Genomic DNA, 16,937 nt, shown 5'->3' on the forward strand with positions numbered 1-16,937 from the left:
ATCTATATAATCTAATATTTTTATATTTTTTTATATTAATATTCTTGGTATTTGGTTGTTATTTACCCATACCAATAAAAATTGTTTTCCTACAAATTAAAGAATTGTGTTGATGATCTTAACTTTTCAAATATAAATACATGTCGAGCAGGTTTTGAAATCTATTTTGTATTTATAAAGATTTTTTATATAACCACAAAGACATGAATTTATCATCAGAATGATCCTCTGATTAAGGGTTAAAAATCCTTTTTAAACTCTCTTTAGTTACAGTTAGTGAATAAGCTCGAAAATGAAAGCCACAATCACCAAGAATATTCTCTGCACTGCAGCAGAGCATAAGTGCAGTGAAATTTCAGTTGGACAAGGCTGATGCCCTACCCATTCGGTTGTTTTTAAATTGCTGAAGGCTAGAGCTCCTGAGAGTTTTAAAAAGTAAATCAATTAAGTTATAATACATTTGCATATTAAAAAATAAAAAAGCAAGTATATATAATGCATATATTAAAACAAATACAAAATACTAGTATCACACCACTTTAAACAAACATGATTGATAAAAAAATAAAAAATAGATATAGTGATTTAATGTGGTTTAATCGTATAGTCTAAATTCTTATTTGATTGGGGTAATTCAACTAAGAAATTTGAAGATTTTAAAAAATGTAAAAATTGTTTCTGTTTGGTAGACATTTCTTATTGATTTTTCCACTTAATGGAGTGAAAATAATTTACTTATCCAACCTAATTAACTAATACATTTGAACCAAATAAGATCTAATTTTAGAAGTAAAATAGAGATAAATTTTGATTATCATGATGGAAAATAATTTGATATAATCTCATAAAACTATGATTTCAAATCGCGATGGCGCAAATTTTTTTAATAAATTTACAAAGTTCATTAAATTAAAACATATAAAAATATAATCAAAACTAAACTATACAACTTAATAACAAGTAGAAATATATCAAATGAATACAAAATTAAGTTATAAATATATCATGAATATATCAAATAACACTAAAAAGATAGTAAAGTTTGAGAAAATTTTGAGAGAATTGAGAAAAATTTAATCGATATAAGTAAATATAGACTGCTAATTTGAGAAAAATATGAATTTTTTTAAGATTTTTGCTTTGGAATATGGATATGAATGAAGACGGCCTTGGAAGAATCCTCCAATAATTCATATTCATGTTACTAGGAGTGTTAAGAAAGAAAAAAAAAACTTATATGAAAATTCCTACCGTGAAAAGAAAAATAATGGTCGTTATAGCTATTATTTCACGGCCTATAATGGATGTTACTATTGCATAATGACCGTAATGACCATTACAATAATAAAATTTTAGCACCGTTATTTCAAGAGTTTAACTGTCATGAACTTTTTAAAAACCGTAATTCTAATTATTTAAAACTATATTCAAAACTTTCAAATTCTATCTCAATATATTTCTCCAATAATTTCACACGTATTATAAAATTGCGTCATAAAATATTATTTTGATCGCGAACAAAAAAAATGGGGATCAATTCATCAGCCCACTTAATCAACCGTATAAATGCCATATGCCATAGGTGTATAAAAATTTAATTATGATGCTTTATTTTGCAGAAATAAAGCAAGTTGTTGGGGGTGGGGCCAACGCAGCAGGCCGCAGGCATTGAAGGGTAAATAGTACGGCTGTAAGAAGATAAGTAAACGAATGGTGGTGGCTGTTCCAAAAAGTGGTAATTTGGAATATAGAATCTGAAATGTTGATTAATAATTGGTGGGTGAATGGACTAGTGGACCTTAACCTGATCTCCCTCTCTTTCCCATAAATTCTCTTAAATTTGGCAATGGTGTAGCCTCCCCATCAAAGAGAATCTTCTACTCATTGGTGTAAAATACTCCACAGTTTGTACTATATAATCACCATAGCTTCAAAAGCGTAGAACTTTTTTTTCCCTCTTGATCTATTTATATATCCAGGAATTTCAATAGAGAAGAATATCAAGTACTGATCAATCCAAAGATTGAGATAATTTTCTTTTTCCTTTTTCTTGAAGATACATCAAAGAACAAACACTAGGATATATCGTATTTGGTACTTGGTTTTTCACCATCCTTCCATATTTTTCATAAGCAGAAATTAAGATTTGACATATTGTTCTTGCTTAGCTTCCAAATTGCAGGATGAATAAGAAAGCTACCTACTACTTCTACTGTTTCAAAGATAAGTATTAGATGCTGTGTACAGGGGAGGAAGAAGAGTATGCCTCCACTCAAAAAGATGCCAAGTGAGCTATATATCGTAGAAACAGATAATCAAATGGAGGAAAAATGCTTTAACTAATATTAACAACATCATCCAGGTAAAGCCTAGAATGCAAGTGAAGAAAAGGAAAAAAAGGAAAGAAAAAACTCGTGGCCAATAAGCAGAACTTCTGGTGATGAGATCACGCATTGATGCTCACTATTTAGTGTCAACCTGGCAATTGATTCCCATATAATCTCCATTTGTTGGAAAGGATCAGTCAAAAGAAAGCAAAAAAGAAGAGAATATATATTAAACTATTGTCAAAGTTGGTTGCTTAAAGCATTGATGTGATTTGAAGAATTTAATCTTGCTTTGTTCCCACTTATTCCGGAGTCCATTTATTTAGAGCAACAGATGTCTGGCTAAGATGGATGTGCTATTTGATACAAGAGAAAAAATTTTTTACGTATTGGAGCGTTTATTGCTCTTCTTCCTCTTCTTCTTCTCTCATACTGCTGAATTCAATGGCTGCTATAAAGAGTTGCGAAGAATGGAAACCTTTCTTTGCTATGTTGACAGTTGATTTTGCCTTCGCCATTGTGAATATTCTTCTTAAGAAAGTCCTTGACGAGGGTATTAATCATTTGGTCCTTATCACATACCGCCTCTCAATTTCTGCTGCTTTCTTAGGCCCCATCGGCTACTTCTGGGAAAGGTAGGAGCTTTTCAGTCATCATTTCTACTTATCCTTTTTTTTTTTTTTTTTTTTTCCGAATTTGAGTGATAAAACTTTATCTCGACAACCAACAAGTGTGAGGATGAGTACTCGGTAGGAGCATTTTAGCCTTAGTGAATTGATGGGTGTGTACAGGATTTATTCTCAGCTTGGTGGGCTGGGGACACTTGGTTTTATACCAAAAGCTTGTATTGTATACATATATCTTTACTGTGAACAGACAAATATGCAGCTGATTTAAATTAGTTCATAGCTTCATGTACTTAAATAATTAGTTTGTTAAGCTTGCTTGCAGGACTACCAGACCAAAGCTTACCTTTCGCATCTTATGTTACCTCTTCGTGAGTGCAATTGTCGGGTCCGTATTATTATATAACATAAACAACGTAGATTTTCCATCTTTTAGTGCTTTTTCTCAGATTCTCATGACAAACAAATATTTTCTTGTAGGGCATCACTAACTCAATTGTTCTTCCTTATTGGTATTCAATACACATCTGCTACGTTTTCATGTGCCTTCATCAACATTGTGCCTGTGATCACATTTATAATGGCATTGCCATTCCGGTACCATATGAACAAATTATCACCAGCCCCTCAGTTTCATGATTCTTCAGAAGTTGCGAGCTTCTTCATCGAACATCTTTATATTTATCTGACTGCTGTTACATGAATGATACTGCAGGATGGAGAGTGTAGATATAAAATCCAATAGCGGGAGAGCTAAAATAGTGGGAACTGTTGTGTGTGTTGGAGGAGCCATGGTGTTGACTCTTTACAAGGGAATGCCTTTATTTGACCGTCCGCAATCACAGACGACTGTAAGTATACCTCAAGCCATGGAACACAGTATCAAGCTAAGTTATTCCAAAAAGGCAGAAAGATGGACGATTGGCTGTGTAGCTTTGATTGTGGGAACCCTTTTGTGGTCTTCATGGTTTCTTCTTCAATCAAATATTGGCAAGAGATACCCCTGCCAATATTCCAGTACTGCCATTATGTCCTTCTTCGGTGCCATTCAGTCAGCTATCTTATGCTTGTCCACTGAAAGGAACTTTTCTATCTGGGTTCTCAAGGGAAAATTAGAAATCATCACTGTCCTATATGCCGTATGTACATACTTTCCCTTCCCTTTTCAATTATTCACCATAAAAAATTGAGCCTTTTATGACCGAATTTCAGTGGAAAAAAAAAAGCATTAAAATTTATAGAGAAGCACTAGAATTTCACCACTAAATATTAAAAATCACCAAAACTTTTAACATTGCTGTTACTGTTATGTCAAAAAAAAAAACAAAAAAACATTGCTGTTACTGTGGTATAATAGAGCGGCCAATTTTACACATTTAGCGGCGAAGTTTTAGTGATGAAGGATTAGTTGGGTCGTGCAGGGAATGGTGGGATCAGGACTGTGCTATGTGGGGATGTCATGGTGTGTAAAGAAAAGGGGTCCTGTATTCACCTCAGCATTCAGTCCCCTCGTTCAAATAATGGCAGCCATGTTTGATATCCCTATCTTGCATGAGGATCTCCATTTAGGCAGGTGGGCAACTCTTCTTCTTCTTCTTTCTTTGATTTTTTGTTGATTTGCTTCTATGACTTTAAAAATCTCATCATTTTCAAAAAATAATAAAATAAAAATAAGGTTTTTTGATTTGGGTACTTTGGTTTTATTTTATTTTGTTTTTAATTTGTTCTTTTTACTCTTAGAAATTACTTAATAGAAAGTTGCCATGGAAATTACTTACTGTTAAATTAAATGCAACATTCCACGAATTCCTATATTGGTGAAAAGTGAAATGTTTAAAATATTTTTATAGCAATAACTAAGAAATACTAAAATAATTTAATTTAATTTTTTGCAGTAAATAAGAATGCCTCAAAGTTATTTGAGCTGGTTAAAATCGTAGTGTTGTAATTAGCATCTAAAAGAAAAATCGTTACACCAAAATTGATTATAGACTTCCTCTTCTTTTCTCTATAGGTGAATTAGAATTGTGTTTTTAAAATAGTTATTTCATTCTTCTTACAAATATAAATTATTTTTCTTCGTTATTTATTTCAAAATTATATTTCACCATTCTTTAGGAACTTATTTATTAATTTTTAATTTATTTCTATTTAATGTGTTGAAAAATAAAATTTATTATTTCCCTCCACAATAACTATCTTATTTATTATTTTGAGAATTTCAAATTAACATTAATTATTATTTTCCATATATATTCTTACTAATTTTTAAGTAATTAGATATTACTAATTTTTTATTATTTTAAAATTATTTTTACTTTTTAATTATACAGTATATAAATCGATTATTATAATTTTATTTTATTTTTAAAATTTTTTTAAAATATTTATTAATATTTAATAAAAATTATTATATTTAAGATAAATATAATTGAAAAATTAATAAAAAAATTATATTTTTTAATATGTGTGAAAAAGTAAAATATATGAAAGTATTTAATAAAAATTATTATATTTAAGTTGGATATAATTGAAAAGTTAATAAAGAAAATTATATTTTTTAATATGTGTGAAAAAGTAAAATGTATAAAAATTATGGAAAAGAAATATTTATATTTAATAAAAATATAATTATGTAAAAGAATATTTTAAATAAATTATTATATTTTTTTAATTAAAAATATTAATTAATTTTATTAATTTAAGTAAATAAACCTTTAAGCCATAAATATTAGAGGACAAAAATAGTATTAATTATAAAAATAATTTAATAATAAAATAATATGAGTAAAAAATATATTAAAAAATAAAATAAAATTTATTATTTTAACGATATTAACTAAATTTTCTTAATTTATATAAAAATAAGTATAGACCTACCGTGGGATCGATAGGGAAAATAATTGTTTATTGTTTAATTTTTCACTAATTGAAAATCGAACTGCCAGCTTGCTGGGATCCATCATTGTCATTATTGGACTTTACTTTCTGCTGTGGGGTAAGAACAAGGAGATGCAGAATCATGCAATAAAAGTTGCTCAAGAAGCTGAAGAGATGAAAGAACAAGAGTCACAATTACAAGTGATGACTGTCTCTTGTGATTCCAGGTGTCCTTAATTAGAAGACAAATTTCTACGTGTCTCCCTCTTGTTTCCTAAACCAAACCTTTTCTGCTTAGCTCACAGCTTTTCAATAAAATTTGGTTACAATAGTATTATTGTATGATCAATTAGATGCTGCGGATGGGAACTCATTAGTACAAGAAATGGAATTTCAGGCAGATACTATATATTTCACTGTTGAAATTTTATTGTTATTTGTAAATTTATACCATTGGAATAACAACGTAAAGTTTGGGAGTCTCAATTATTTACTTCCTGTTTTTTACCCTAACTCGGTTCATATTCAGATTATCTTAGATACATTCAGTACACTATTTTCAAGTGTATTTTTCTGAGAAATGTTATTTTAAGTTTTATTTATTTTTGAGATAAATATGAAAAAATCACTTGGTTTCGTTTTTCTTTTAAATAGAATTCGAATAATGTGATTTCACTTTTATCTCTAACACATTAAAGATGCTAATGTGATATTTAAAAATTAATTAAAAATATTTTTTAATTAAAGTTAATTATATTTTAATATTTAAAGTTTGATAAAGCATATAATTTATATATATTTATAAATTTAGTTATAAAATTTTATTTTATAATAAAATAGTCTCTTTTAATTATAATTATTTATTTTTATATTTTTATAAATTAATTTTCAAATATTATAATTATTTATAAATAAATACATATATTTTTTTATAAATTAATTTCACATATCTATTAAATATAATATCGTATATTTAGAAATTAATTAATAAAATTAAATTAAATAAAAAATTTTGGCCAATATATATTTAAATTTCAAATTTAAAATATTTTTTCCATCTAACTTTTTCTTTCTCAACAGTTTTTTTTTTTAATTAGGGGAAAATGGAGATGTGAGAATTTTTATTTTAATATTTTTCGCATAGAAAATATTAAAATCTAATAAACAACGAGATCAATTTGTACCAGGGACTAATCTATAAAAATATAATGATTTATTTTAATTAAAAATATAAAGTTTAAAAATTATAGATTTATTTTATTAATCAAATAAGATTTAAAGGAATAAATTTAAAATGAATCCCTCTTAATTTCCTCATCTCTTTTCTTAAAATGAAGTTGTGATTTTATCAAGAAAAAATACCAGAAAATTTTAAGAAAGAAAAATAAAAAAAAATATTTATATGGAACCGAAATGCCCACTACTTTTCTTTTTTTAAATTTTTTTTAATTTTTTAATAAGTGAGAATCTATATAGATATTTCCAAATAAAGTATTGAATTTTATTTCTTTCTTAGATTTTATCTGTTAAATTCAATTATGGTTGGACAATTTTCTTTCATCCCCGTTCATATATAATAGGGTACATTATTATATACACTGAAATTTTTATATTTGAAAAATAAATTGTGTGATCAATATATACTTTAAGAATTCAAATGTTATATATTTATTAGGATAATATAAACTGCGTTAATAGTGAAATTTAAAATAATTATAGTATAAAATACCTTAAATCATTTATCACATTAAATTATCCATATGATTTCAATTACTTTTTTGTGTTCATAGTTATGTTTTATTTATAAATAAATATAATTAACCAGTCAATGATAGGGCTGAGCAGAATACGGTTTAAACCGAAAAAATCAATCGAACCGAATTAATTCGAAAATTTAGTTTGATTTTTTATTCATTTCGGTTCGGTTCGATTTTTAATTTTAAAAATTTAGGTTATTTCGGTTCGGTTGATTTTGATCAGAAAAAAACCGAAAAAACCGAACCGAACCGATTAGTGATAATAATATGTTTTTTCAATAATATAGAGAAATTAAATTATATTAAGATTAAAATATTTTAATTAAATTTTAAAATACTAAAAATAAAGTGTAAAAAATAAAAAATTTATTAAAATTCGAAACTGATCAAACTGAACCGAATCGAACCGAATCAGACCGGTTCGATTCAATTCGGTTTCTGACCAGAATCGATTCGGTTCGGTTTTTATAAATACTAAAATTTCAGTTTTCGGTTTATTCGATTTGATTCGATTTTGAATCGAACCGATCGAATACTCACCCCTAATCAATGAGATACAGACATATTGTGATACTTCCATATGATTTTTTTTCTTATCTTAATTCAGTTTATTTTATAAATATCTCACCATATTGAATTATTTAATAATATTTTAAAGTAACAAACTTAAAATAAGTTCTAAATAAAATATTAGAGTAATGAAGATATTAGTAAGATTATTTATAATATTTAGGATCTCACACATTAATGAGCAGAAATCATCGTTTGTATTTTTATTTCTATCTTTTCCTATGAGCACATGTTGTATTAATCGCATGCTATGATATTTTTTTCATTTTCAATAGAGTGTATGTCTCTATTCAAAATATCAAACAAAAGATAATATGAGCATACCTAATTATTGGAGAAGTGGAAACAAATCCCACATTGTAAAATGACTTGGAAAAAGAAGAGTTTATAATTAAGATGGAGTTCAAACCAAAATGGTAGAGAAAGCCATCATAACAAGCCCATTGAGTAATATTTTAGCCTAACACTCTCCTATGAAGACTTGGACCTCAACAATTTCTAACATGAATTTCCAACCCATTAAAATCCAAGGTTTAAGAATTTTCCTGTCAAGTTGGGCTAGCAATTACGGGCCAGACCCACCAAGAAAATTCAAGACCTACGGCCCAGGTCCTAAAGCTTAAAGATGGAGGCTTAGAAACAAAGACCCATTCATGTTGAAGACTAAGTCCCAAAACATTAAAAATGTTTGAGACTCAAAAAAGAATATAAGGCCATGATAAAAAAAAAAAAAAAATGAAGGCAAGTTATAATTGGAACATGCCAGTTGGACTTAGATGGAAATATTTATAAATTAGGCATTTTGGAGAAGGTCACTACAACAAGTCTATTGATAAATATTTTAGCCTAGAACTCTCCCGTGAAAACTTGGATTGTGCTCTTCAGCAATTTTTAACACTAATGTTTAAATTTGAGTTCTCCAAACTACTCGTTCTATTAGAATTTTATTTGACTGTAAAGATAGATAATATAACTTATTCATATAAGATCAATGTAAATAAAAATAACATATTAATCTCTAATAATTAATCTCAATACTTTTTTGAGATAACATTCAGTATTATAAGTTTTTTAGCAAGGTTTTATCTATATATAAAAGAAAACTTATAATTTTTTATATTTTATTATCTCACTAAATATGAAATTAATGTTGTGTGAGGAGACATTTTTTATTTGTTCTGACATTCTTTTCATAATCAGATCCTCTTATATAAAACTGTAATATCCTGCTAAGCTTCGGTATCAGAATTCTACCTTTTCAACGAAACCTCTATTGAAATCCAGAATCTCGAAACTGAAAATTTTGAAAGGGTAAAATAGATTTTTATAAAATGAATTTTAAGTATTTTAAAAATATGTTTAAAAAAAATATTTTAGAGGATTTTAAAGTTCAGCCGCCGAATGTGCCTTTTCCAGCTCACCTGTAAATTAAGCTCAATATGAAAATAGAGAGATATTTTCTCCATTTTCAAGCAGAGGTAAGCTTATGAAATGCTTTGGTAATTTCACTGTAAACCCCCTTAAAAACCTTAAAAAATTCATGTTTTATCTTTTGGTTTAAAGATTTTTAGCTCAGGAATTTAAAGTTTTACAATGTTTGGCTTGATTCACAAGTTTGTTTCTTCCTCTATTCTTAGATCTTCTGCTGGTGTTGTTTTTTCCCATAAGTAAGCTTAATCTTGCCTCTTTGTTGCTCTTATAATTTTAAGGCATAGAATGTAGGTTGATTTTAAGTGTTTTGGCTTTGCACGTAAAAGTTTTGAGTAGTTTTAAGTTAAGTTTTGAATTTGTGATTAATCCTTGCTTGTTGGTTGCATGTTAGTGTTTTGATATTGCTTGAGTCGTTCTAAACCTTGTAAGTCAATATTGTGTGTTCCTTTGTGTTGTTGAGGAGTTTAGTTGCATTTTGGAGACTGTTGACATAAGGTAGAATTGGGTTTTACATTGCAGAAGAATCCAGATTTGGCCACCAAAATCAGATTCAACTGTCGATTCTACCTGTGAAGGTTACCCTTTTAGCAGCCTAATCTGCCTCTGAAAGTTTTATTTTCAGATTTATAAGGGGATTTTAGGCCTTCGGACTTGCTGCCAAAAGTACCCTATGCAACCATTTTTAGCATGTTTTCTATATGCTTTCTTATATGCTTTTAAGGGTCTTTTGGGTACTTTTAAGAGTTGTAAAAATTATGTTTGGTCTCTCATTTAATTTCATCTATATAAGACTGGACTTGAAAGACAGTAGAGGCCACTAGTGAGATAAATGATTTAAAGTTAGGTTTGCATCAGGTAGAGGTGAGCAGAATTAAACTAAACTATTATTTTAAAAGAAATCAAATGTTTTAAGCTTGCTCACCCATGACGAATGTCATTGTGTATATGAATAGGTTGTTTTGCATTAGAATCTATGAATATGATGCATTGTATAATTAATTGTTATTGTGGATGGATGTTGAATGACCCACTAGCCCTTGAGCATATTATGATATATTATGATGGATGCAGAAGTCCAGGTCGACACCCATTCTACACCCTTGGCACTATGTGAGAGAAATATCAGGGTGCTCATCCTACGTCCCTAGCAATATGGATGTGTTATGTTATATTGAAGAGGAAGTTATAAGAAGCACTCATTGTGGGGTGGGCACTATTAGTATTATGGAGGATTACTGGTGACAAGTCCATTTCGATATGAATTATTCGTCTTATGATGCATTCATATGATTATATATTTATTAAACTATTTTATATTATGTTTCTACTCTCTAGACTGTAGTAGCTTATCCCTTTCCTCTAACTTCAGGTTTGCAAGAACAGAGTTAGCTCGGGAAGTCAGCAATGTTCTTTAGTATAGCTCTTATGTAATATTTCAGTTGTGAACATGTAATATATTATTGTTTAGAGTTGTGTTTTGCCCAAATTTTTCTTCTATGGTGTCTTTGCCAATAATCTTTATATGTAAAAGTTTTAAGTTTAAGGTATGTTTGAACTAAACTGTAGTATTTTTTTATGATCATACTGGAGTATTTGATGAGGGCTTCTAGTATGGGTTTATGTTTTCAGTTATATATGTATACACATACCGAGTTTTGGTTCATGTGATGTAAATTTTTATTTACGTTTTTAATATCTTATTTGGGATTATATCAGATGTAACAGGATGTATAGTAGGCCTACTATGGGCTCCGGCGACCTTAAATCGACTGAACCTTAGCACCGATAGTGATCCGGTTTTCTGGTTGTTACAAAAATATCATGTATAAATTGCACTATTAAAATACTATTTTGAATACTATTAACTCAATAAATTAATCTTTATACAAACTCAATGATATCACATACCTATACAAAATATCTTCAATTCTAGGCTTCATTTAGTATGAAGTCATTTTATGTGAATAAATGCATTTATTGTTCACTTTATGTGCAACTATATCCCTAATATATTAAATAGTATTATACATTATTATTTCTTACTATTCCATGATATGATACTATGATTTAGTAAAAAGACATAATTGAAGATATACTTATACGAATCTAAAACTTCCCAATCTACTTTTGTGTAACCTTCCAATTGCAAACTATTTTCTTGATAACATAATAAATGTATCTAATATGCTTTTAAGATATCTCAATATTCTTTTCACTACTTTTCAGTATGCCTACCCAGGGTCAGATAGATATCAACTTACTATGCTCACTTTATAAAATATTAGGTCTCATCCACTACATAGCATATGCTAAACTCTCAAGTACACTAGCAAATGAAATATTTTTCATTTAAGCTCTCTCTTCTAGAGTCTCAGGACATAATCTTTGACTTAAAAGTTTTCTTTTGAAAATAAAAGTATCTATAAATTTAAAGTCTTGCATATTAGATCGCTATAAGATTTTCATGACATATTGCTCTTGGAAAATAGACAATAACCTTCTTGAGTGATCTCTTAGAATCTTAACTCCAAAAATATATGTAACTTTCCCCATATCCTTCATCTCAAAATTATATGAAAACCATTCTTTAGCGGTTGCAATATGCTCACTATCTTTTCTAACTATTAGTATGTCATCTACATAAAATAATAAATTACTAATTTGTCATTAGATGTTTTGGTATATTCATAATGATCCTCATTGATCATAGTGAAAATATAAGACATTATTACATTATGAAATCTAATATACCACTAATTTGAAAATTATTTAAGACCTTAAATTGACTTTAATAGTCTACATATTTTGTACTCTTGGGCATTTGTGATGATACCTATGGGTTATTTCATGTAAAGTTCTTGTTCTAATTATTCATTGAGAGAAGCAGTCTTCACATTTAAATGATTTAAGATTGAAATTAGCAACTAATGCCAAATTAATTTCATCAAGGTGAATCTTATAGCCAGTAAAAAAGTTTCTTCATAATCTATTCCTTTCTGCTGTGCACCCTTTGGCTTCCAAATGAGCTTTATATCTCTATATATTATCATTAACTTTATGTTTAATTTTGAGAATCTACCTATTCTCAATTGCTTTATATCCTAGTGGAAACTCTATTAATTACTAAACTTTATTTAATTTTATTGACTCCACTTTCTCTTTCATTACTTTAATCAATTTTTTCTTAATTGAAGATCTAAGAGCCCCATTTACATTACTCATTAATGAGTTGTAAAACTCATAATTTTTTCCTTATTTAATTCAATAATTTTGCTGTAATTTTGATATAAATATTTAATTTTACTTGAAATTTAATTTTAGACAGGTTTTTGAGCAGAAGTTGAGAAAATGAATGAAAAAAGGCTGAATTAAAAGATTTTTGTATTGGGAGGTTGCAACATTGGCCAAACCTATAACCCAAGGCGATGGGAAGTTTCAGAAAGCGCCACCTCAGCAAATTTTGCCACCAAAGCAAGGATAAGATAAGTTTCAAGTTGGATCAAACACAATCAGATTAGGATAGGGATAAGATAAGAGTAGTAGAGTTTATTTTAAATTATTAAATTCTATCTTTTTGTGCCTATACAAAGGCTTCTAAAATTAAACCTAGGCATTATATTTTCTCCTCTCCCTTTTCTCCTCTCTTGCTGTCGCCCCCATCTTCCTCTCCATCTAATTCTTTTCTTTTTCTTCTTCTTTTCTTTTTCTTTTCCTTAGTTGTTGCAATTTTATTATGGCCTTTAGAGGCTAAACAATTATTTTCAATTGAATGTTAAATTAAATTGAGGTTTTATTCAAGTTGTGAGGTTATGTGCTTTAATTTTTTTTCATCTTATTTCTATTTTATGTTAATTTCTGAATTCAAGGAATATTACCTCCATTGTTGTTTTCTTGAGAATTCAAGGCCCATTGAATCTTTTGAAAAGACAACATATTGCTAATTAATCTAATTAAATCCGTAATTATTTAATTGGATTAATAACAAATAGCAATTAATATATTAGTTTATATTAAGAAATTAGTAGATTTAATTTAAATAAAATGTATTTTTTTATTGATCAATTTTGGCTTCTTCTCTCTTAATGCAGTTGACTAATTAAATCTACATGCGTGTTGGGGTGATCTAGATTGTACAATATCTCAAGTCTGTTTTAGAGAAAATAAGGATATCAATCATGAAATAATACAATGGTACAGGCGCTTAGGGCATCTATAATGTTTTGTCTTAGAAAAACTTTATCCTACTTTATTTGCTAGAACTCAGTTTGGTTCATTATTTTGTGATGCTTGTGAGTATGCTAAGCACACTAGAACTTCCGATCCTTTGAGTCATAATAAAAGTTAAATTCCTTTTGTGACTATTCATTCTAATGTTTGGGGGTCTATTCAAATTGTCTCCTTATTTGGTAATAAATGGTTTGTCACTTTTATTGATTGTTACGCTCGGATGACTTTGGTATATTTGATTAAAGCGAAAAGTGATGTCTTTTCTTGTTTTCAATCATTTCACAAAGATGATTTGTACTCAGTTTGAGACTAAGAAAATTTTGAGAACTGACAATGGAAGAGAATATATGGATAGTAGGTTTTTTGCTTATTTGGAGTCCCATGGGATAGTACACTAGACAAATTGTCCTTATACTAGTGCATAAAATATGGTTGCTGAAAGGAAAAATAGGGATCTATTAGAGGTAGCTCGATCTCTTTTGTTCACCATGAACCTACCCAAAGCATATTAGAGAGATGCAGTTCTTGTATTTGCTTATCTTATCAATCGAATGCCCCCAAAGCCCTTGACTTTATGTGTCCTTTGGAGGTTCTACAAGGAAGGAATTCATAAATTATTCCACAAAGTATTTGGGTGTGTTTGCTTTGACCATACTAGGATAGTGGGAAAGTTGGACCCCAAAACCCTTAAATATGTGTTTGTTGGGTATTCTCTTCCACAGAAGAGATACAGGTATTATGACCCTCAATCTAGGAAATACTTTGTCAATATGGATGTTACCTTCAGAGAAACTAAAGTCTATTCCAGGACCACCCACTTACCTCTTTAGAGGGAGAATAATGAGTAAGAAGCGGTGATTCCGAATTTAGTGATTCCGAATAATCTAGTTCAGAAAGAGAGTTTTAGTAGAAAGAGGGAGACGTCTTATCACTAGGAGAGAATTGGATGCTTGGATAAGACGAATTTGAGGAGATATTCAAGGAGAGACAAGGCAAAAGAAGTCATTATGCAGCCTACTTAGAGTCAAGAATATTTCTTTTCTTTTGGTGAGTCACCCTCAACTCTTGAATGCTCCAATGATTTAGATAAACTTATTGCACAAATAAAAGGTGTTAGATCTTATACTAAATATCATATTTCTAACTTTATTTCTTATGAATCCTTGTCTCTTTCTAATAGAGTCTTTGGCTTGTCTATTTCCTCTATGTCTATTCCATAGAATTGGAAGGAAGCTGTCGGAGATCCTAAATGGAAGGGAGCAATGATTGAAGAGATGAAAGTACTGGCAAAAAATGAAATATAAGAGCTTGTCTCTTTCCCACCTAGGAAGAAACTAGTTGGCTATAAGTGGGTATTCACAGTGAAACACAAAGCTGATAGCACAATTGAACGGTTTAAGACCAAATTAGTTGCTAAAGATTTCACCCAAACCTATGAAGTGGATTATCTAGAGACATTTACTCCAGTTGTAAAAATGAACTCAATCAGAGTCTTATTATCTTGTGCAGCTAACTTAGACTAGGATTTACTGCAGTTCGATGTGAAAAATGCATTTTTCCATGGAGATTTAGAGGAAGAGGTGTTCATAGAGATCCCTCCTGAGTTTGATGGTGAGGAGACACAGAGAAAAGTGTGCAAATTAAAAAAGACTTTGTATGGACTAAAACAATCTCTCAGAGCTTGGTTTGACAGGTTTAGCAGAGCCATAATGTCCTTTAGTTAGCAACAGAGCAGTGTAGATTACATTCTGTTTATTAAACATCACAAAGGTAAGATCATCTTTCTTATTGTGTATGTTGATGATATAGTGGTGACAGGTGATGATAAAGAGGAAATGACTCAACTAAAAAGTTTATTGACTCAAAAATTTGAAATAAAAAATCTAGGAAAACTTCAATATTTTCTAGGTATTGAGGTGGTTAGATTAGAAAAAAAGGGATTTTTATCTTCCAAAGAAAATACATTTTGGATCTTTTTGAAGAAACTAGTATGTTGGGATGTAAACTAGTTAAATCTCCCATTAAAAGTACTTACAAAATGCAAGCAAAAACTTGTGGATATTGAAAAATTAATAAATTAGTAGGAAGGTTGATTTATTTCTCACACGCTCGATCATATATAGCATATACTGTTCGCTTAGTCAACCAATTCATGTATCACCCTTGCAATACTCATATGCATACTTTCTTTTGCATATTGAGATATCTAAAGTCTACGCAAAGAAATGGTTTCTTTACTCCTAATATGGTCACTTCCGAATTGAAGTTTTTAAAAATGCAGATTGGACATGATCTCTTAATGATAGAAAATCAACCTCTAATATCCTTTAAAGTATTAGACAAATTTACTAGATTAAAATCAAATCATATTCGCATTAACTCAATTAATTAAATAGTAAAATGATTTGTAGGAATATTTTTACATCTATAAGTATTAACTCTTAATTTCACTTAAAAGAGAAAATTAATAAAATACTCATTCTAACAATTACTAATCACTCGTCAGCTATTTTTGCTTTTATCGGTTGAGAAACAAAGCCCATGCTATTACAAGTTCAATGTCAATGGTCTCGTGCCCTTCCAACAGTTGATCTATCTCTTCTTGTTGTGATTCTCAAAACTATCATTCGCCGCTGTTACAAGTTCATAGGAATTAACATTCTAATGGAGGTCTGCTCACTCTCAACGACTGCTAGGTGTCGCCGTCAAAATTTGAATGGTGAGAGACGGCTTGACACAAATGAAATGGGCAGAGGGTATTGCAAGCATGTAGATTCTGTAATTTTTTTTTTTCGATTTTTTATATACTAATATTAGGATAAAGATGATAAGAGAGAATAAATACTCTTTTTTAAATTCTTTTATCATCTAAAATTTGCAATCCCAGTAAAAAGATTTTAATAATATTTAAATTGAAATTAAATAGTTTTTTTTCCTCAAAATTTAAAGAAATAAATTAATAATTATACAATTTTTTTAATTTTCAAGTCTTCAACTGTTTAGTTACTTAAAATTAATTTAAAAAAAAAGCTAAAAAAATTCCATTAGAAAAGAGATAATTTTTTTTTAAATAAAATAATAAAGTAATTAATAGTAATTTTCCCTTAATTATATTCTCA

The 16,937-nt window shown here is 29.0% G+C and overlaps 1 protein-coding gene across 1 annotated transcript; it reads left to right on the plus strand.

Annotated features, from left to right (window-relative positions):
- Positions 1 to 2,559: 2,559 nt before the first annotated feature.
- On the plus strand, positions 2,560 to 6,307 carry LOC110630534 (WAT1-related protein At3g30340). The gene is made up of 6 exons (XM_021778069.2): positions 2,560 to 2,962; positions 3,279 to 3,341; positions 3,434 to 3,550; positions 3,669 to 4,092; positions 4,375 to 4,526; positions 5,902 to 6,307. Exons 1-6 carry the CDS (start codon positions 2,679 to 2,681, stop codon positions 6,068 to 6,070), a joined length of 1,209 nt encoding a protein of 402 aa, XP_021633761.2. The 5' UTR covers positions 2,560 to 2,678; the 3' UTR covers positions 6,071 to 6,307.
- Positions 6,308 to 16,937: the final 10,630 nt, after the last annotated feature.

This window comes from Manihot esculenta, chromosome 1 (assembly GCF_001659605.2).
Source record: "Manihot esculenta cultivar AM560-2 chromosome 1, M.esculenta_v8, whole genome shotgun sequence".
In the NCBI taxonomy this organism is placed as follows: Eukaryota; Viridiplantae; Streptophyta; class Magnoliopsida; order Malpighiales; family Euphorbiaceae; genus Manihot; species Manihot esculenta.

Coding starts and splice junctions, on each gene's coding strand:
- LOC110630534 (XM_021778069.2), top strand. CDS start 2,679: ATGTGCTATTTGATACAAGAGAAAAAATTTTTTACGTATTGGAGCGTT. Junction 3,551..3,668: donor ATAATGGCATTGCCATTCCG/GTACCATATGAA, acceptor ATGATACTGCAG/GATGGAGAGTGTAGATATAA. Junction 4,527..5,901: donor GAGGATCTCCATTTAGGCAG/GTGGGCAACTCT, acceptor TCGAACTGCCAG/CTTGCTGGGATCCATCATTG.